The sequence below is a fragment of the Neomonachus schauinslandi genome, chromosome 9, assembly GCF_002201575.2.
Source record: "Neomonachus schauinslandi chromosome 9, ASM220157v2, whole genome shotgun sequence".
NCBI lineage: Eukaryota > Metazoa > Chordata > Mammalia > Carnivora > Phocidae > Neomonachus > Neomonachus schauinslandi.
In genome coordinates this window covers 91982061-92005015 of record NC_058411.1, presented here as the reverse complement: position 1 = coordinate 92005015, position 22955 = coordinate 91982061, and the positions used below count along the sequence as shown (strand labels likewise).

General features: G+C 40.0%; 1 protein-coding gene across 1 annotated transcript in view; it reads left to right on the top strand.

Moving 5' to 3' along the window:
• The window catches only part of MYO5A (myosin VA), a 201593-nt gene that overhangs the window by 135565 nt on the left and 43073 nt on the right, over window positions 1–22955 (top strand). The window contains exons 23-29 of the mRNA XM_044918191.1: window positions 885–978; window positions 3228–3376; window positions 7814–7927; window positions 15088–15231; window positions 15487–15540; window positions 19533–19760; window positions 21944–21952. Coding sequence (XP_044774126.1) covers window positions 885–978; window positions 3228–3376; window positions 7814–7927; window positions 15088–15231; window positions 15487–15540; window positions 19533–19760; window positions 21944–21952 — 792 coding nt within the window. The remainder of the gene's footprint in view (window positions 1–884; window positions 979–3227; window positions 3377–7813; window positions 7928–15087; window positions 15232–15486; window positions 15541–19532; window positions 19761–21943; window positions 21953–22955) is intronic.

Genomic DNA, 22955 nt, shown 5'->3' with positions numbered 1-22955 from the left:
GCACACATTTATGTCAAAAATGAATTAAGTAAACTATAAACTTTGCAAAATTTACCTTTGGTTTTGATTTTTGCTTCCTGGGAATCCTCATCCAAATGGGAACTAGAAAGTTAAAGGTCAATGTGTTTTGTTTGTGTGTGTGCATGTGCGTGTGTGTGTGTGTGTATGGGGGGCAAAATATACATATATATAACATAAAATTTACCACTTTAACCATTTTTAAGTGTACAGTTTTGTGACATTAAGTACTTTCACAATGTTGTAAGGCCAGTGCTTATACATGGAATAAAAGGACTAGTTTGCAAACTTGTAAAACTCTTAAGAGGAGATGAAAGGGAAATTCTCTTTCTCAAGACAGACAGCAGGGAGCTTCAGAAGGAATCCGGCGAATTCCAGAACCAAAATGCCCTTCATACCTTCTTAACCTCCTTCATCTCTCTTAATATCTGAATCATGAATACACATAAGCTTTGTGTTAGGCTGTTGAGGTGAGAAGGCATTTTCATTCTTTCAAGAGCAAATGCTTATTAGGTGCCAGGCAGTTGCTAAATGCTCAAGGTACAAAGTAAAACAACAGCAATTATGTCCATCGTCCAGGAATTGCTAGTCTATTTAGGGAAGTAAAAGTAAATCATTTATAAGGGCTATAACGAGGCACATACAGGGTCCTGTAGGAGAGGCACCTAATTGGAGGGGGTTTCCAGGAAGGCTCTCTGGAGGGGGTAATGCTTGAGCCAAGTTCAAAAAAATGACTACATGGACCTACACAAAGAAATGAGGCGCAGAGATGTGGAAGTAGGAGGGCCTGTGGTGTGGTCTTTATATTCAGTACTGGGCGTCCTCTACCTACTGCAGCCATCTGAGTTGACTGTTTTATTTTATAGCTGGTATCAAATCTGAAGGAAGAAAATACTTTGCTGAAGCAGGAAAAAGAGGCCCTCAATCATCTTATCGTGGAGCAGGCTAAGGAGATGACAGGTAAGGCTCACGTGGGTATAACCTACCGTACTCCAGCCAACCTTAGATCAAAGTTTTATATGTTACAACTTTGCTTAGAACTGAAATGTTTTAAACAGTTGAGATTGTCATCAGTAAATTTATGAAGTTCCAAGAGGCAAGCACTGTAAAGATTTAGTTGATGAACTTGTAAATCTGGTCTTTCTATGTACAAATGTGAATTCATGTATAGTCGATATCTTATGTAATATTTTAAAAATTAATTTTGTTCTGCATGTATGATTTATTAGTTATGACTTATAGGATTCTATTGAATTAGGAAGAAATCATGAGCTAATACATATATATATATATGTGTGTGTCTACATGTATTTATTTTTTGCTAAACCAGTGGATATTATCCTCCCAAGATCAATTACTCTTTCCCACCTAAAAAAAAAGGCAACTCTAATTTTTTGAATAGAGAACTAAGTAGATGTGAACATTTATTCTATTAGATATTTGTGAGATAGATAAGAATGATGATAATTTACAAGGAGTCTACATATATATAAATGTGGGCTAAGAAGATACAGATTGAAGCTATAGTAATTGGTGGTGGAGACAGAGAGAAAGAGATGGATTGGAGTGAGGATATAGTATATGAAAAGAACCACCAGAATGTTATCCTTTTTGATGTGGTATTCAATATAAAGTTTTGAGATGAGGTATTCCAACAATAATGGTGTATTATTATTGACGAGGAAATTGAGGGAGAAAAGTACCTATTTATGAGTAAAATTAATGAGATCAGTTGTTAGAGCATTAAATTTTGGATGTCAGCTAGGGCCTCCAGAAAGAGATGTCCTGAAAACAAATTGAGATTAAAGATTAGAGACAGGAAGAAATAGGCCTTAAGGTACCCACTAAAGCTTTGTTGAGATGATAAGAGAACCCTTTGTGCTCCCCCCGCCCCCCACTACCTCCTTCCTCCCAATTGAAGGGCATAATGTAAAGACAAGGGAAGAAATCTGGAATTAAGCCTTATAGGATGACCATAAGTAAAGGATAAAGTGAAGAAAAGAAACTAGAAAAAAAAAATTGATAGGGGATAGTAAAAACAGTCACTGAAGACATGGAAAGAAGGCTGCTAGGATGCAGAATATGATGGAAAGATCCAGAATGATGAGAATACTTGAAATTGGATGAGAAGAACAAAGAACATTGGATTTGCCTAGGGAAAATTTCTTGGTAGCCTTATGCAGCTTCTGCAAATTGGTGAGAATAAAAGACAATTTACAGAATGTTATAGGGAGAAGAAATTCTTTCATTCATTCATTCACACATCATTAAAGCCCTACATTAGGGAAACACTGTGGAGGGCACCAGGGAAGCAGTTGTGACAAGACACTTGCAGCCCTCGCCCTTATGGAGCTGCCAGGGAAAGAAATGGTGAAGCAATCGAAGCAGGCAGCGCAGCCTAAGATTTAGCCACGAAACATGAGAATAAAATGGGCCATATAAATATCAGGAAGCTTAATATTCATAAATGTGACTGGTGGACTCATTTAGGTAAAACATACAGCTGAGATCTGAGTCTGTTTACTTTGCTTTATCTGCAGTCCGGGGCTTATCTCCCATCTCCAGATGACGTCCCAGGCAAATGCGAGCCACTGACAACAGAGACAGCAGAGTGGGGTGGGAAATGGAAAGGTCAGGGTACCCCCAGCAGCACACAAGAGAAGTAACAGCACAGATGACCAGGCACTGGGGTCTTATCTGGTTAGAAACTGGGGAGTAATAGGACCGTGGTGGTTCAACATTGTTCAATAGTCTAAGATCTCAGCCTGGGGACTGAGGTGAGCGAAGAGTTTGACCTAGGATATAGGACAGCTGGGTTCATTGAGAAGTCGCCACTCCCTCAGAGATTCGAGAAGTATCTAATTTGTAGAAAAGAATCTTATGATAGCCTGAAACAGAATATTGGAATAAAAAATACTTTCATTATTAAACAGTGACTAGTGGGAGTTTATCAAGGATGTGCTCTAACTGGTGAATGGACTAGTGGCACTGTGTCCATAGTACATGGGAGAACTCAGTAGATGATTGTTGTTATTAACAAACTACTTTTTTTGTCATGATATTTGCTTTCCCTGCATTGACTAAAGTACTCTTCATAGTTCATGGTGCTAAAAGTAAAACCCTTTGCAGAGAAGCTGGAAGTCAGTGTACATGTTTGTCCTCTTGAGTTCTGTAGAGCCATCTTTGTTATGCTTTCCCCTTTCTTTCAGAGACTATGGAGAAGAAGTTAGTAGAAGAAACAAAACAACTGGAACTCGATCTTAATGATGAAAGGCTGAGATATCAGAACCTTCTGAATGAGTTCAGTCGCTTAGAAGAACGCTACGATGACCTCAAGGAAGAGATGACTCTGATGGGGGTGAGTCAAACACTTGCTTTTTTAAAAATGAAAACATTTAAGCACATACAATAGCAGGTGGACTAGTGGAATGAATCGCCATGTACTTCATGTACTCATTACCCAGTTCCAAAACAGTCAACACATTTCTACCCCTACTCTGTCCCTCCTTCCCACCCCATCCAATGGTTTGAGTTGTTGTAAAGCAGATCCCACAAATCATATAACTTTATTCATGAATACTTTGTAAAGTCAAATACTTTAAAGACTGGGCTATGGGTTTTGTCATATGTATTGGACAACTTCATGTAAAATTTGCATATAAAGCAAATATTTATATAATTGAGTATTTCCTTTACTTTTTTTGGTTATGATTTCAAAGATATATTCCTACAAAAAGAAAATTCAGTCTCTATTTGTAACAAATTATCTTGTCTATTTCAAGAACTCTTCTGCATCTACCAACATACCTCTTGTACTTTTAATAGTTCTACACAGCCTCTCTGTTCTACTTCTCCGACTGTCAGGAAACAGAGAGTTCCCTAGCTCTCTTGTTCCCTGTAAGTATCAGCCTTGAAGGTAACCTAATGGTACAGATGGCTAGAAATGCTCTGAAATATCTCTTATAAAAACAAGATAATCTGATACCTGTGGCATAGAATATTTGCTTCAAATTTTGCTTCTATCTGGATCCTTTGACAACATTTTTTTAAATGTGACATTTAAAAAGTCAAAATAAAGGAGTTATATAACACAAAAGAAATCAATTTGTCACCTGGAAGAGAGAAAACCTAGTCTCAAAGAGGTTAAAAAGCTAATTTAAATGCCACAGTTGGACTGTTATTTCAAACCTTGCTACTCTATCCTGATTTATATGTGACAAAGTGAAGTTAGAAGTAGGAGTAGGTCACCATTACACTTATTGACAAACCAGAAGGACCCTCATTAGGTCTTGTCTTCCTTGATCTCCCTGAGGCACTGGGCCTTGTTGAAATCTTTCCTCCTTCACATTCTCCCATTCTTAGCTTTCTCTAGAGTCCTTTTCCTCTGTCTTTGAATATCATGTTCCCCAGAGTTCCATTCTTGGGTGTATTTTAATTCTGTTTACTAGATAACCGGACCAACATTTGTGGTGAATCTATGCTTTGGTTATGGTTAGAGCTAAGCTTCATGTCCCATGAGGTGTTTCGAGAGCCACTAGTTACTTGGGATATTAAGAAGTGGCATTGGGAAAAGAAATGATTGGGGTCATATAAATGTGGGAATCACTAGTCGAAACAGAGATAAACAGATTGTTTTTCCTACAGAATTTCTTGGATTCTTTAATACTGTATGCCTTGCTAAAAAAAAAAAAATACTGCATGCCTTGTGAGCCTCAGAAAATAGAATGAGAGAAGCACATGCCATGTATACATCACTTTCTGAGCACATTCCCGGAAATATCTGTGAGGTTAATGGGTCTCCTCTTTAGAGAAGTAGCCATGTCCAGAAAAGACCCTCCAGCAGTAGTGGCCATCCTCCAGCAACTTAGCAGGGCTGTTCCTTCCCACTGGACAAGTCTCTGCCTGCTAGCCATTCTGTTCCCAGCAATGTGGTGGAAAAAAGATGTAATCAAGTTCCGGGGGCTGTTCAGCTGCTTGATTTCTGATTTCTCAGCCTATAATCCTCTCCCCTGTATGCCTGTGACTCATGTCATTCCTCTTGGTTAACAAAATGGTCAGACGGAGGGAAAAGGAAAACAGCAGAAGAAGGAAGATCAGAGTCTGCTTGCTTCCTTCTCAGCTCTTCATTAGGTCTCCTTTCGTAGCTCCACATGCAGTCAAGATTGTAGTCTTTGCAGAAGATGTTTTCTAAGAATTGCAGTGAATAAAAAAAATGGACTATATAATATAGGATTAATTAAATAATAGCCATATCTTATTTTAGTGTTTAGGTAGAAACTTCACTCCTGCAGATGGGTACTTGGCTAATACTTCATTGACACTGTTCTGCAGGTGGAGCCCTCACTGCCACAGTGCTTAGGAAGCATCTTGTGGTAGAGACTCCTCAGATGGATGGCAGGGAACTTTAGGGAGGGGAATTGATAGACTGCCTCAGGACTTCTGGTAATCTGTGTAATTCATGGGCCAAAGTTCATGCCGCTGATTACCAGGGTCTAGATTTGTTGGCCCTGGTACCAAGAAGTGTTGTAGGATTTTCCTCCAGGAACATTCAGTTGTAGAGTAGAGGCAAGGAAGAAAACACTAAATCCAGGGCCAAGGAAATTCAAGCAGACAGTGAAAGGATAATGAGGCAATGGAATGCAGGCTTGTGAAGTGTTTGAAGATTCATCCCAAGTAAGGAGGGAGTCCAGCATGTCAACAGTGGGGTCATTAACCTGGACAAAGGGAGTAAAACAGATTCAAGAAAAGAAGGAATTATTGGAGACATGACAGATTAAAAGAGGAGGTACGAGGTACAGATCTTGAAGGAGCACTTGATGATCAATAGGATGTTTGTCCTTGTACTTGAATAGCATATGAGCTAAAAACTTGGGGAACAGAAGGCCATGCACAGGAGAGTTGTTGCATTACTGCAGGGTCCTAACAATGATGGCAGCATCTGCTCACATTAATTGAATTCTTGTTATATGCCAAGCACTATACTAACTCTTTACTTGCACTATCTTATTTAATCCTCACATAATCCCTATTAGGTAGATAATATTATTATTCACCTTTTCCCGATGATGAAAGTGAGGCCTGGAGAAGTTGGGCTAGGGACAAGTAAGTGGCAGATCTGGAATTCCTACCTGGCTCTCTCTTAATTCAGACCCAGAGCGTTTAACCACTGCCCTGTATCCAAAAGTTACATTAAATAGCAAATATACAGTGTTGCTTCTAGTCATACCTTAAGGTATTTGTTGTTTAGTAACACATACATGAGGGAAAACAGAAGTCTCACTCATCTTTAATAAGCTTATTAAAAAACCTTTGTCCAGGTATTTCTGTGGACCTACCTGTTTCTCTTAATGATAGGACCAATTTATTAATAAACACCTTCCCATATAACTGTTGGTTGGGGCCAGGAACTTCACATGAGGTTGCCTGTGTACGTAAATAGTAAATCTGAGTGCCTTTGCTTTACGTGGGGTGATTCTCCCCTTTAGTGTGTACCCTAGCTGCTAGATAGTTTCAGAAGTTCTGGTGTTCTTGGGTCTTCCTTATGCACTGGAGTACAGGTTGGGGTGGCCTGGGAGACTTTCATCTGCCCCTGGATGCTGGCTTTCCTTTGGTCATATGGATGGGTCTGCTCTCTGTAAGCTGGATATGGGAGGGAAAGAGGCAGAGAAGCTCTTTGTGACTTCTGGCTCTTCCTGCAGCTGGGGGGAGGAGTAAAGGAAATTGAACAGACCAGAAAAGCTTCCAGAGGTCTTTCTAAAGCTCTGAGAGCCAGTAACCCTGTGAGATGCAGGCCACTGACCCTTTCCACCTCTTCTGCAGGGGGCTACCCTAGGAGTGAGGGGCACAAAATCCAGCCTTTTTATTACTTCTTTCTTCAAGTCACTCTCCTGCAGAGAGGAACAGACTGCAGTTGTTTAACTTCTCTGTTTTCCATAAGCTTTCTGAACGTTAGTTTCATAATACCACATGTCATAGAAATGTCACCTGGATTCCCTGAATTAATAACCCCAGGACATCAGATGGCTCATCCTTCCCACTGCTGACTCCAGGGATTCAACTTCATGCACAAAAGTGACAGAAATTATAGTCACTGATGTAGAACCCCTCTCTTTTTTTCCATTTATGCTCAAATACAGTACAGTAAAATGATTATGCTATCATTAAACATATCTCATGAACTTTTTACTAAGTTTTATTTCATTGCAACGCTGAAGTCAATATTTGGTTGCTGAGGCATTATACTTACACTTCACCCATTGTGACTGGCCACTCACAACTTCAAAAACCCAAAGGTGGGGGCGGGGGGGGGGCTGCGCCCAGGTGACTCAGCTGGTTAAGTATCTGACTTGGGCTCAGGTCTTGATCTCAAGGTCCTGGGATTGAGCCCCGCATCAGGCTCCCTGCTCGGTGGGGAGTCTGCTTGTCCCTCTCCTTCTGCCTCTCCCCCTGCTCATGCTCTCTGCCTCTGTCTCTGTCTCTCTCAAATAAATAAATAAAATCTAAAGAAAAGAAAAACCCAAAGGGGATTCTTCTAATAATCACAGATGATTTTTGTTTGAGCATTTGGTTTTGTGACTTTTCTCGTCATGTCCTACTGGTGCATCTTTTTCTTTGAGGAGCTCAGAAAGTGACCCTTTCATAAGGGTTTATTAAGGACAACATGGAACAGACTATTTGGGCATGAAAACAGCAAGTTAGTGAGTGGGGGTTAGAACCAAGTTAAGGTGGATGCTGTCTTAACTATAACTGGTTTAATTATATTGTGTTAATTATATTTGGTTTATCTGCCTTGCAGAATGTGCCTAAGCCTGGACACAAGAGAACAGACTCCACCCACAGCAGCAACGAGTCTGAATACACCTTTAGCTCTGAAATTGCAGAAACTGAAGATATGCCCTTGAGGACAGAGGTACATTTTAGATAGCTATCACTACAAGTAGGATATGACCATGCTATTATTAACAAGGCCTCATTTGCCCATAAATGTAGCAGTTGTTTCAAACTCTTCATATTTCATAAATGACCAATGGGTGCTTAATTAGCTTATTAATTATTACATGTATTTTCTTATATGTACATGCATACTTATTATAGATATTTTTCAGTAGACATTTTAATTTTTAATGTAATTTTGATGACCAGATTTTCCTTTTGTAATTCCCTTTTTCATCTTAACATACCCTATTACAAAAAAACATAGCTTGTCATGAATTTATTTCAGACTGAGGTAAATTGTTTTTAATAGTAAGACTTTTGTCCTTGAATAGTATAAATCACCAATGCCCAAGAGTTAGCAAAACTGCTGCCCCTGATGACAGTTTTTACCAATGTGATTTTTGTCCACAAAAATGCAAGAAAAGTAGCTTATAAATCTGCCTTAGTGTTTGTATTATGTGGTATGAAACCAAAATGGCACATTACCATAACTGCAAGAGTGCAGTGACTTTAAGTTAGATTGTTCCCAAACCAATTCTCAGATCTTCTTTTCAAATATGGTACTAGTTTCGCTAATGCGTAATTCAGTCATAACTCTTCTATTTTTATATCGTATTCTGAGAAAGTGGCCAAGTCAGAAATAGACTGCTTCTGTTAGAACAGCCAAAGAAAATTGAATGATTCTTTCCTTTCTTGTCTTAGTTTTACTCAGGAATGAAAAGTTTCTGCCATCTCATTCTGTCCATTTTAAGGAAAAATGTCATATGGTTGGAATCATACATACAAGAACCCTAAGTTAACTTATCCAAGGTCACAGCATGCAAGTGGCTGAACCAGTATTCTAGCTGAGGCTGGTCTGCTCGGAGCCCCATACTCTAGTTCCTCCCATTGGGGCATCTTATACTGCAGTTCTCCAGTCTGTTTCTCTCTGTAGCTAACGTTAGCCTGCAGACCATTGATGGAGCAGTATGGCCACTGTATAGCAGGATAGAAATTGTTCTAGATTTTTGGCTGCTGTGTAACAAAGCATCCCAAATTTCAGTGGTTTCAAACCATAGCAATTTACTCATGTTCACAACTCTTTGAATTTTGACTGGGCAGTTCTGCTGCTGCACATGGGGTTGGTTGGAGCACTTCGCTGCATCCCAGCCCAAGGAAGAGGACTTAGGGCCTCTCCGAGAGACTTCTCTGTTCAGCAGGATGGTGAATGGGTTCTGAGAGTGTAAGAGCAAAAGATGCCAGGGCTTGTGGGGCCCAGAACCAGCACCTTGTCAGTTCTGCCATATTCTGTGTCATAGCAAATTACAAGGCCAGCCCAGACTCAGGGGAAAGGGAGTGGACTTCATCTCTTGATGGGAGAAAAGACATTTGTGTTGGGAGCAATCACTGGTAACCATCTTTGGAGACTACCACAAAGTTAGACTTTGAAGATTTCAAAATTACAGCCTCTGAGCCTCTAGTGGATATGAAAGTTTTAGGATTGTATGCAGTTGGTCTTCATGGGAGTACTCACTCGCAGCCGTCCAAGGGAAGTATGTTTATACACTGTTGGCTTCAGTGTGATTCAAATTGAGCAGCTCCTGCAAGGAAGGGGAAAGCCATGACAGAAAGGGTGTGTTTGCCGCAAATTATTTTGTATTAAACTCAGGACAAAGAGGCTTCTTATTGATAGTTTTGATTGAGGATGTTACGTTTTTAACCTCAAAAACTCTTCTGTGCTTTACCTAATTTTTACTAGTAACGGTATTTGTCTCTACTCTTTTCAAGTTTTGTCCAAATTCTTACAGATTTGAAGGGAGAGTTAACCTTTTTGTTTCTAATTCTCACCCATATTTCTGCTGAATCTTTTCTCAACTTGAGTTAGTTTAGGGGCACCTGGGTGGCTTAGTTGGTCAAGCATCTGACTTTTGATCTGTGCTCAGATCTTGATCTCAGGGTAGTGAGTTCAAGCCCTGAGTTGGGCTCCACGCTGGGCATGGAACTTACTTAAAAAAAAAAAAAAAAAAAAAGAGTTAGTTTAGAGTGGGATTTTGTATATTGCTCATCTCTTTTGAATAATGAAGTATGAACTGTGCTCCAGAAGTCACAGACAGATCTGGAGTATTGTGTATTGCCCTTCACATGCACTGACCATCAGCAGTAGGTCATGCACCTGGAAATCTCTCAATAATGGGAAAGGCTTTTCACTGAACTGGTCATCTTCTTCCTTGTGACTAAGTGCATGCATCTGAAATGTGGCTAGCTCTGGTTAGAAGGGTTGTCTTGACCATTGGACAGACTATAATAACTCTCCTCCTTGGAACTGAGTCCATAACCTGAGCCTCAGTCTCTCTCTGCCTCAGTTTCCTCATCTGTGAAGTGATATGCTATGATTATTATCTTACTTTAGAGTGATGTTTTGAAGATTGAGATAATTCCTATAAAGCATTTGCAGCAGTGTTTGATACATAGTAAGTGTTCAATAAATCCATGTTTTTGTCCTAATAAACAGGTTTCCAGTGACTATCCTACAATTTTGATTGGGTGTGGTCAGGATCAGAAAGAAATCTGTAAAACTGGTAATAGAAAAATTGATTTTCAGAAGGGAAGTTGGGTGGGAGAGAAGTATCAGACTAAGGCTATGGCTGTGAATTTGCACTTCTGATTACTTTTGACTTCCAGGTTTGTGTTTCTCCTTGCAACTACTTCTATAATGGCCAGGTTTACAAATTGCCCCTAACAAAGTATAGGAGCACTTACTACTATGTGTAGTATTCCCAAGTAGCTCTTTCAGAATCTGGTGCCAGGAAAATAATGAGCCCCTTCTTGGTTATGAATCGATTTTTTTTTTAAATTTAAAATAGGAGTTTTTCAGACTGTTTTGGAACACAGAATTCCAACCTCAGTCATGTAATGATAGTAAAATTGGATGTAAAAAAGAATTGATGTCTTTCTAGCTTTGCCAAACCTGTGATTTGTGGGTCACAAGTCAGGCTGGCACCTGCATGGCTATTTCCCTCTGGAGAACTCACCTGCCAAGCTCCACCTGCTGCGCAGCCCTCCCACGCCCACAGCATCTTCATGGTCTGGGGCTGCATTCTTTCGGAACCTTTGCTTCTCTCTGCTCTGTCATGCACCTTTCTTACTAGCCATCGACTCATTATCCCAGCTCTGCTTCTGCCCTGGAGCTTCCTCACACCTGTCAAACCCAGGGAAAGGGTCACCATAACCTTCTCAGCTGTTGTTAGCAGTAATTCCAGAATGATTGCAGACGTATGCTGGTAATTTTGTGAGTAAATTCTCTTGCCTTCTGGATTTTCCTCAGATGAGAGACCGTGATTTTTTAGGTCAGTTTCAAAGCTTCACTCTCTTAGAAAAGCCCTGGATGATAAAGTCCTTTCTAAGGAAAGAAAGCAAAGCAAAACCCCAGAAACTTCTCTGAGCCAGATGGCCCAATCTTCCTTCCTTTTTTTTTTTTTTTAATGATTGATTGATTGATTTTTCAGAAAGAGAGAGGCAGAGAGAGAGCACAAGCAGGGGGAGGGGCAGGCAGAGGGAGCAGCAGGCTCCCCGCTGAGCAAGGAGCCAGATGCGGGAATCGATCCCAGAACCCTGGGATCATGACCTGAGCTGAAGGCAGCCGCTTAACCAACTGAGCCACCCAGGTGTCCCCTAATCTCCCTTCTTGCTTGTGTGGCATGGAGAAGACAAATGGTATCTCTTCAACTAGATACGTCATTAGGGATCAGAATGGACACCATGTGGAGCACTCTTAAAGAATTACCAGTCCTTATGCCTCAGGCAGTTTTGTGGTTGTCAGATGTTATTTTTTTGTATTCTTCCATCTCCTATTTTAATATTCCTATCTATAGAATTTTGCTTTTATCTAGCAATCAACTCATTCTTTATGCAGTATTTGCTAGTATCTAAAGAGTTAGCCCATCCCACTTTTAAATTAAAAATTTTTTTTTTTTCTAGAGAGAGAATGAGCAGGCACCAGCCTGGGCAGGGTGGGGGGCATAGGGAGAGGGAGAGAGAGAATCATAAGCAGGCCCCACACCCAGCATGGAGCGTGACACTCTGGCTCGATCTCATGACCCTGAGATCATGATCTAAGCCGAAATCAAGACTTGGACGTTCAACTGACTGAGCCATCCAGGCCCCCCACCCCATCCCATTTTAATGAGAAGATTCCTTTTAAACAAAAATGCCCATTCAAGATTAAGAGGGATGATTCCCAAATGATGACATTTGAAGTATAATAAATGAAGTTGGGAGGTGAAGTCTTCTATTACAGTGTAAAAAAAGATTAAGTAATGAAAATTTTCAGGGACACATACATCATTAATAGATGGGCAAACATTAGAAACACATGAATGGAGTGTTTACATTGTAAATAAGCTAAAATACAAGTATTTGTGGGATGTGTAGAAATGATTTTTTGTATGAATGAAAATCTATAGTAATTTCATGTTCAGGCAGGTCGTCATGTCCATTCTGCTCAGTCAGGACAGACTTTATGGCAAAGATCATATACCTAAACTTTTTCTTACTGGTGAACATTACAAGAGTTGACAGTAAGAAAAAGTCCAGGTCTAACTAGTTTGTGGGTAAATCACCCTGATAGCCTACAGATAAATGCCCCACTTCTTAGTTTAAATTGATTTTTCTTAGATTTTTTTTTAGAACTGGAGTAACATTGAATTCAGCACTACTAAGAATTCGTAAAAGACTAAAGATAGATAATAAATATAAAAGGAATTCGACCTCACAAAAGGCAAAGATATGTAAATTAAAACTACGGTTAAATACACTTTTGGTCTATCAATTGAGCCATTTAAAAAAAATGGTAACAGTCATTGTTGCAGGCATGGTGGTGGTTGCTTGATGGAAGTGTAAACTAATTTAGCAGACTTAAGAACATTAATATTTAGGTATATATGTACTAGGATGTTTATTTTCGTATGTATATATTTTTAAAAGATTTTATTTATTTATTTGACAGAGAGAGACAGTGAGAGAGGGAACACAAGCAGGGGGAGTGGGAGTGGGAGAAGCAGGCTTCCCACAGAGCAAGGAGCCCGATGCGGGGCTCGATCCCAGGACCCTGGGATCATGACCTGAGCCGAAGGCAGACGCTTAACGACTGAGCAACCCAGGCGCCCCTATTTTAGTATATTTCAATAGAAAAATATTAGAAACAACTTCAATGCCCATCAGTAAGGTAATAGCTAAGCAAATGATGGTACACATGTCAGTATAACTATTAAGAATTATGGTTTCAAATATCATATCATGAATTTGGAAAACATTTGTAATAAAATGCTAAATTTAAAAGACAATACAAAATTATAATGAAAATATTCCAATTACTTAAATCTATAGAAAAGAGACTGGACAAAAATTGTAGGTTTTCTCTGAAGATGTGATTATGGCTTTATTTTTCTTCTTTGTACTTAGTTCCTAAACTTTCTATAAAAGTTTATTTTGGGGGCATCTGGGTGGCTCAGTTGGTTTAAGTGTCCAACTCTTGATGTCAGCTCAGGTCATGATATGAGGGTTGTGAGACCAAGCCCCACGTCAGGCTCCATGGTGGGTATGGAGCCTGCTTGAGATTCCCTCTCTCCCTCTGCCCCTCCTCTTCCCTCTCTCTTAAAAAAAAAAAGCTTATTTTGTTTTGATATCTGAAAAAAAGTCTTTTAAAAAATTGACAGTTTGAAATACAAGACACACTAATCAGTTAAGAATTATACTTTGACCAAGTGCCTGGGTGGCTCAGTCGGTTAAGCATCTGCCTTTGGCTTAGGTCATGATCCCAGGGTCCTGGCACTGAGCCCCATGTCAGGCTCCCTGCTCAGTGGGGAGCCTGCTTCTCCCTCTCCCTCTGTTTGCTGCTCCCCCTGCTTGTGCTCTCTCTCTCTCAAATAAATAAATAAAATCTTTTAGGGCAACCCTTTCGGGTCCCCTTCCTCCTTGGGAGCTATGTACCATCACTTTGCTATGCTCAATAAACCTTGCTTTGCTGCCCACCACTCTGGTCTACCTCTTCATTTTTCGAAGTGCCGTGACCAAGAACTGCGGGGACTGATGGAGAAAAAATCCTGCAACACTTGGACTCTTGGTTTTAGCTCAGGTCATGATTTTAGGGTCGTGGGATTGAGCCTCGCATCAAGCTCGAGATTCTCTCTCCCTCTGCCCTTCCTGCTTGTGTTCTTTCTGTAAAATAAATAAATAAATATTTAAAAAAGCAAAATAGATAAATAAAAATCATTTTAAAAAAATTAAAAATAAAAGTCATGTGCATTTGATTTTTTAACAAAAATAAGATCATAATATAAATACTGCCTTGCAACTTGTTTATTTCACTTAATACTTTTATCTAGGGGCGCCTGGGTGGCTCAGTCGTTAAGCGTCTGCCTTCAGGTCATGATCTCAGGGTCCTGGGATCGAGCCCGCATCGGCTCCCTGCTGGGCGCGAAGCCTGCTTCTCCCTCTCCCCCTCCCCCTGCTTGTGTTCCCTCTCTCGCTGTCTCTCTCTCTCTTTCAAATAAATAAATAAATAAAATCTTAAAAAAAAAATACTTTTATCTAGGACATATTTATCCACTCATGTATATCTATTTCATTTTTTTAACAGCTATGAAATATTTTAGTTTGATTATACTATAATTTAAGCAACTCTTCTATTGACTAATATTTGGGTTTTTTTCCAGTTTTTTACAGTTACAAAAAATGCTGCAGTGAACATCTTTTTCCATAAATTCTTGTGTACTTGTGTAAGAATTTTTGTAGGATGATTCTTAAACGTATATTGTTAGGTTAAAGGGTATACACATTTAAATTTTAATAAATACAGCTAACTTGCCCTTTTAAAAGGCCTACTTATACTTCCACCAGTATTATATAAGACGCTGTTACTAATACATGGCATTATTGATCTTTCCAGTCTTTGCCAATCTAACAGGGAAGAAGTAGTGCCTCACTGTTGTTTAATTTGCACGTCTCTACTCATTAGCTGGGGTGGGCATACCGTTCTTTGGCCATTTATATTTCTTCTGTAAGCTTGCCTGTTTCTCTATTGGACTGCTCATTATTTCTGCATTGGCTTTACATCTTCTGGATCATCTTGACCATCTTATGATTTCTGCGGTTTAGGAGCCAAGTGAGAAGAAGGTGCCTCTGGACATGTCATTGTTCCTCAAGCTCCAGAAGCGGGTCACAGAGCTGGAGCAGGAGAAGCAGGTGATGCAGGATGAGCTGGACCGCAAGGAGGAGCAGATGCTCCGCAGCAAGGCAAAGGTACGCAGTGCTACCGCACCCCAGGGCCATGCGCAAACTGAGCACTGAGCCTGGGACTTAGGTGCAGTTCTGCAGTCTCTTCTTTAATGGAAACTCAGCCCAGAAGTACTTTATCTGAGCAGCATTTGGTTCACGTAGTGAGGGCTAAACTCTCCCCACTATTTTCTGCAGAGCAAGGAAATATTCTGAGTAAAAATGTGACAGTTAAAGTATAACTACTTATTTATAAAGTTTTTAACTTTACATTTTCCCTAGGAAGAAGAAAGACCACAAATTAGAGGTGCAGAATTGGAATATGAGTCACTCAAGGTAATGGGAAGTTTCTGCCCAAGGCTTTGAATATCTTGTTTTGGCAAGCAACCTGTTCAGAGTTTCTCTTTTTCTCAGAGAACATCCTTAAGGGTACCCGAGGTTCTAGCTTCACCCTTATTCAGGCATTACTTCTAGCCTCATGTTGTTTCTTTTTGTAGATTCTATTTCATATAAGCTAGAGTTCAGTCTAAGCAGAAACAGGAGTAATAGCTGCCGTTTGAGGTGATAGAAGGTAGTAAAGGACATTGATTCTAGCACCGACTGCCTGGGTTCAAATGCTAGATCTGCCACCATATGGCTGTGTGCAAGTTATGTATCTTTTCTGTGCCCCAGTTTTCTCATCTATAAAATGGGGAAGATGATACTATTTATCTTATCGGACCGTTATGAGGATTATATAAAATGATCCATGTAAACTGCTTAGAATAGTGCCCAGCACGTAGTAAGTACCCAGCAAATGTTGGCTGCTATCATTATCCTCATCATTTTTAAATGCCTGTACTTTACATATTAGCTGAAATTATTACAATAATCCTGCAAGTAAGTATTTTAGTTCCCATTTTACAGATAAGGAAATTGAGGTTAAGAGATATGAGTAACTTCCTAAGATCACCCCATTAGAAAATGACAGGAACAGGATTTGAATATACGTATCTTTGGCTCCAAAGTCTGTGCTCTAACTACCAAACCCCACTGAAACGATGTACTTATAGAGAAGGATAGCTAGGTATTAGTTTGCTAGGTATTAGAATAGAAATGTATTCTAACTTATTTTTTAGAAACTGTTGGGAGGAGGAAGATGAAGGTGGAGAATTGTCTCCTTAATGGTTGAAGGCAGTGTCTATCTAGCAGGTACTGTGGTCCCAGAGCAGTTGAACATGGGAAGGGCTCTGATTAGGAAGGAACAGGAGTTCCCGAAATACAAAGCATCTTGGGTAACCCAAGAGCTGAGGTATAAAACAAACAAGAGCCCATTCCTTGATACAGAGTAGGTTGTGGGCGCCTGGCTGGCTCAGTTGGTAAAGCATGTGATTCTTGATCTTAGGGTCATAAGTTCAAGCCCCACGGCGGGCATAGAGTTTACTTTAAAAAATAAAAATATAAATAAAAATAAAATCAGGGTAGGTTGTTCTTCACTAGGCTCCTTTCTTTGCTTTCCAGAATCAGAGCCATTTGAGCCATGTGAAGTTTGAGCGTCAGGCTATCAGCTATCAAGACACCCCCAGCTTTAAAAGTTTTCTAGGTTATTAATTAAATTATTAGTCTTAAATTTATCTTTCTCAGACATTTTCTGCTTGTGTTTATTTTTTACTGTTTTCTCCTTTTGCAAACTATAGTATAGAATAGCTAGAAAACTATAGTGAGGTTTATGATTATAACCAAAGCTAAGAATTAGAAAAGCCACAACATAGCATAAGGAAACTCATTATTTTAAAGCCTTTATGTGTATTTGAGAATTCCTAGGGTCTCCCTAAACTGTCATGAGGATTTCTGTATTATTTTTTTTTTCAGTACTAATACTTCAAGTCTAGTTCTGATACATTATTTTCTAATAGCGTGATGTGGAACATAACTTACATTAATAGGACCCTGTCCTGTGTGGATTTGCCACTTCCCATGGTCCAGAACTGCTGATTACTGCTTCCTCTTATTTATTTATAAGGATTTTATTTATTTGACGGAGAGAGAGTGTACAAGCAGGGGGAGCAGCAGAGGGAGAAGGAGAAGCAGGCTCCCCCGCAGAGCAGGGAGCCTGATGTGGGTCTCAATCCCGTGACCCTAGCATCATAACCTGAGCCGAAGGCAGTCACTTAACCAACTGAGCCACCCAGGAGCCCCTACTGCTTCCTTTTGAGTCTGTGTGGCATTGGTATAGAGAATGCCTGTCCTCCACCCTGCCCAACCCACAGTTCCTTTATCAACCCCTTCCCTTGAAGATAGTTAGAACTCTTCCACTGACATTTGATAAACACTTGACTAATAATACCTCGTATTTACTTTACAGTTTGGAAAGTTTTTCTTACACCTTATCTTATTTAGTCATTGTCACAACTTCTGAGATAAGTTATTTCCTCTTTAAAGATTATTAAACTGAGGCTTAGAACAGTTAAGAGATTTACTATCAGGTGGTAGAGTCTGATCTTGAATCTAGGTCTCCACACAGAAAGAAACTTTCTAAACACCCTAGGTTCCTATGATCATTTGTTTGAAAATTTATTTTTACCAAAAAAAAAAAAGGCACTATTTGAAAATACTCTAAAGAGCCCTTTTACCCTTTCTGAATTATAACATGAATAAATCTATTGCCCCTTCAATGAAAGTACTACTTGCGTAGTATTTATGTTTGCACTGAAAGAAAAGAGTGGCAGCAAAGAGTCATCTCTATTATCCTGACTCTCTGTTTCCTTTAGTACCCTTTGTCTAGAGGACCAACTCATGCCATGGGTCATACAAGACAAGCATCAGATGGGATGGGATGGCACAGGCCAACAGAATGGGAGTAGGACTGTCATCTCCAGCTCTTTTCCATCTGCCTGCCTCACACAAAAATGGACAGATAAAGACATTCTTTGTAGTATGTTAAAAATGAAGCCCAGATAAAAAGGGGAAAAAAAGAAGCCCAAATCACAAAGTTGCCGAGTACTAGCTCAGTATTTCTCAAAATGTGGTCCCTGGGCCAGCAGCATCAGCATCACCTGGTAACTTATTGGAAATGCACATTTGTAGGCCTCATACCAGGCCTTTTGAATCAGAAACTCTGGGGGTTGGGCCACGCAGTCTGCCCTCCAGGTGATTCTGATGCACTTTAAAGTTTGGGAAACACTGCATCAGAGCTTAGTGTCCAAGTGAAGCCATTCATGTTTTCTGTTGCAGAAATGAGCAATACAAATCCGATTACTAGTTGGTGGGAGACTGGGGATAGGAAGGATCACTCATTTTCACATAAGAATAGATTAATTCATGGAAGAAAGGGTTATATATTCTTATACTAGAAAAAAAAAAAAGACTATAAATAGTTCTGCTATAAACTGTTAAGAGGTCCTATGGTGTTCTAAACCCAAGGTGGCTGCTCGGGAAGAAACAATAAAATATTTTATCTTTTATACATAGAAATATCTCACTTCCACTCTCATAAGGCCTGTGTAATGTGCTAAAAACAAGGCAGCATGGTGCTTTACTGTATCTCAGCCAGTTTCCCAAGACATCTGTATTTTCGTGTCAGAACTCTCCCATTGCCGCTGTTTGAGCAGAGTATGCAGAGGGCAGTGCTAACTAGTGACAGGAGGATGGCTGGTAGTATGTGGAAGTGTGGAAGGGGTAAAAGATGAGTATGGCCATCTGGATGGCACAAGGAGCCCATCCTTTCCTCCCACCTCCCAGGACTGCTGCCAGCAACTTCACAAGCCTGTCATACACATGTCAAAGTAATTTGGAAAATACACTGTTTGTCGTCATCAAAACACTAAATGGAGTTTTATTAGTTTAAATGATATGGTAATTTTTTAATTCAAAGTGAAAAGCCTAAGATTTCAATGTTCTTTCCATTGTGTTTTACAAAGGAAATAAGAGGATGCTACTCAAGATTTCAGGGTTCTGCTCATCTGAACCATTCACTGGAAATCACCTGACCAGCTGAACCCTCCATACTTGCCCCTGTATTTACCTGCAAACAAAACCTGGGCTTCTGAGGACTAGGCTAAACTCATCCCTTGGGACTCAGCAATCTCTCCAGGCCTATGAACTCACCCTAGGCAGGCCCAGAATAAATGTGACTCTGGAATTTGGGTTGATGAAGCAAACTACCGTTCACCTTGATGTCAGCTTTCTTAATTTGTGGAACAGAGTTCCCAGTACAGCCTGGAAAGCTGTTCACTAGGGTAGCTCTGACGATCTTTTCCAGAAGAACTCTACCATCTTGGGGGAACATGAGTATTCCAGTGTAAAGTTGAGGATAACAGCAGTGAACTGTTCTTTGTCTCTTCATACAGCGTCAGGAGCTGGAATCAGAAAACAAAAAACTGAAAAATGAGCTAAATGAGCTACGCAAGGCCCTTAGTGAGAAAAGTGCCCCAGAGGTGACGGCTCCAGGTGCACCAGCCTATCGTGTCCTCATGGAGCAGCTGACCTCTGTGAGTGAGGAGCTTGATGTCCGTAAGGAGGAAGTCCTCATCTTGAGATCTCAGCTGGTGAGCCAGAAGGAGGCCATCCAACCTAAGGTAAGCACGAGCAAGTGACTGAAGTGGGTGTCTGGGGACTGGACTCTTTCTTTCTATCCTTTCCCTGCAATTTATAATGAAGCAAACATGAGCATTTTTAGTCTAATTAGCATTTAGTCCAAAGGATATTATCATTTTTAAAAAAAATCTCAACGTTGCTTTAAAACTGTCTCAAGTGCCAATTAAAGTGAGCAAAAAATAAATGAAATCCCAAATGATCTTCTGAGTGTCATTTCTCACTCATGAGCAAGGAGCTTTTAAAATTAAACTTTAAGTAGTAATCTGGTCATGATAAATTTTCATCAAAAGTAAAATTCAGGGCTCCTGGCCGGCTCAGTCAGAAGAGCATGTGATTCTTGATCTTGAGTTCGTGAGTTCAAGCCCCACGTTGGGTGTGTAGATTACTTAAATGAATAAATCATATAAATAAACTTAAAAAAAAAAGTAAAATTCTGTTGAGTACAAAAATCCATAAATTTTCTTGCTGTGGGAAAGCATTAAATATGACTTTAAAATTATTTGTTGGTAATAGCCCATTTAACTGTAAAGAGAACACTTAAAAGGGTTGGAAATGAGATCAGCGAGTAGAAGTTCCATGGAGATGATTTCTGCTCACTTCAGGGAGTTCTCTCTAATGGGGGAGCTGTCCCAACTGGGGAGGGGCTGTGTGTGGTGATTCAATAGAAAGGACCCATGCCAGAGGGTAGAGATGGCCCTCCAAAGTCCTTCCTGCCCTCAGGTTATTTGGGACCTGATGCTGTCATGTGTTGGTAAAAAATGGGCCTTTTTGTCATTTGCCATCAGAGGGACTCTGGGTAATCATTTTAAAACCTGGCCTGTGTCCCTGCCCATGTTCATGCAGCAAACAAAGTGTTATCAAGAATTAGACAGTCAATTATTCCAGCTGCATGACATACCATATAAAAAATGACTATGATATCTAATGAACTGGAAGATCTGAGAGTACTTCTCTTAGATATAGTAGTTCTGCATGTGGTTAAAGTACTGAAACTGGCACGTAACATTCGGATTTGAGAACGGCAACTCATATCTGAGATCAACACTGATCCAGAAAATACCAAATTCTGTGAAAATAAGATACTGGCGACTAATCTTGGGAGGGGAGAAAAATCCCAGGAATAAGTAGAGTTATATAAAGAAATGGGCTTTCTTATTTTAAAACAAATCACAAACCCATTCAGTCTGAAATGAGAAGATTCTGTAATGGGAATCTCTCCTTTGGCCTGGCCCTATACGTCTCTCCTTCCCCAAGGCTCTCTCTGTTTGGTTCCCATGACTACTGCTGTGGTTAGGCCTTGAGATAGAAGACTCTCTCTGCATACTGGCTGGAGCAGAGTCCAAAATTATGATTCTTTTCTCTGGTTCCCTCGTGACAAAGTGGTATTCTCACAGGAAACTTGAGTTAAAGTTAAGGGAAAAGAAAAGAAAAATGAACCAAGGGGCATAAAAACAATCCAGCTAAAAGAGCACATAGTTCTGGTATCACATGCTCTCAGCATGGTATCACCCAGCTCACAGCTGCTCTCTAGCCACTAAAATGGGCTGGTCCTGTCTCACCAACGCCCCTGCTCTCCAACTCAGCCTACACATGGCAGCAGCTGGCTCTTTGCTAAGAAAAATGCCCATGACACTGATTGAGACCTTTCAAACACATGGCTATCTGTCCCACTCAGTTTCCAGTCCAGGAGACTCATCATTTCACAACTTCTTTGCAGGGCAATAGTGAGTGACACCCAGGGAGGTAGGTGATAATCCAGCCCAGCCAATCTAGTTCATCTGCTCTGCCTCTGTGAGTATTCTGGAAGGTGTCACTTGGACAGATAACATCCTATCAGAGCTTTACTGTAACTCTCACAGACCTAGGATAAGAATTTCACCCATATACATTAACAGGAGGGTCATTTTCTCACATACTCACAAATTAGAAAAACCAAAACAACTCGAAAAGAATTTCAAGCACTTGTTCCTGAAAATTAAGAATTATCACACAAATATATATATTAATGTTCACCTTATGCTGGTTCTATGAATACTAATTTTGGGGGTTTTACAGTTAGCTTTTCTCTGTTATGATGGGGCTCATTGATGGGATTTATTTATGGAACTAAGGGTTTATTGTTTTCTCCATTTATTTTTTGTGCTTGCTGACTTGTGATTTTCAGGATGACAAGGTAATTATAAATTTTTAAAAAAATTTTAGTAAATACTTCTGTTTAATCCTAAATTTTAGTTTATAAGTATTCCCCCAATATATATAGTCGATGCTTCTAGCCACCAAGTCTATTTTGATATTTACAAATTAATTTCCTATTTGAGCCCTCTCTTTGTCAGTGGAAAAATAATGGATGTAGCAGGCTCCAGTCTGGATCACAGGGAGGTCTCCATGACTTCTAATTCAGAGTCAGTTCTCTGACCCACTATAGTAGTTATGGTAGGCCATCCACAAGCGTGGGGGCCCAGGATGGGAGTCCCTTAACTTGGAGCACACCCAGAAGCAAGGCTGTCCCACACTCTTGTCTAGCAGCTGTGGATTTGTTGGCCAACGGCGAGAAGGAGCCTCAGGAGTAGAGCACACCCTTCCTGGGAAGGGTAGGATTTTCCTACATGGTGCAACCCTTTCTACACTTCTGGTCACTGGCTTGGGGGAGACAAACTTTGAGCAGTGAGTTAGGAATTTCCTAACGCTGGTGGTCCAAGTCTGATCCCATGCCCAACCACCACTTCTTAGCTAAGGTAGGCCAGATGAGGGAAGGACTGGCTGCTTATTGTCAGGAAAGCAGCATATCAAGAAGCTCATCTTTCCTTTAGATTAGTTAATAGGATCAAGTTACCTAATTTACTACAAGTTCAAAAGTACATCATGTAGGTCTTCAGATATCAGAGAATACATACAACATTATGTAATATAGGGGTTGGGTCTTTGAGAGTTACTACTTAAAAGTTAAAAATCTGAGTATGAAAAAAAAAAATCTGAGTATGGCCCTTTGTAGAATAGAAAAATATTCTGTCTTTCAGGGAAAGAGAAAAAAATTTTCTATGAAAGATATACTAAAATATATGGAAATCATAGCTAAAGAAATGCTCCATGTGGTGTTTATGGGAAAAATTTTTTAAATTCAGTAAAATATAAGCTCTTGTTAATAGCTCTTATCAGCTTATATTTGGTCTTCTCTG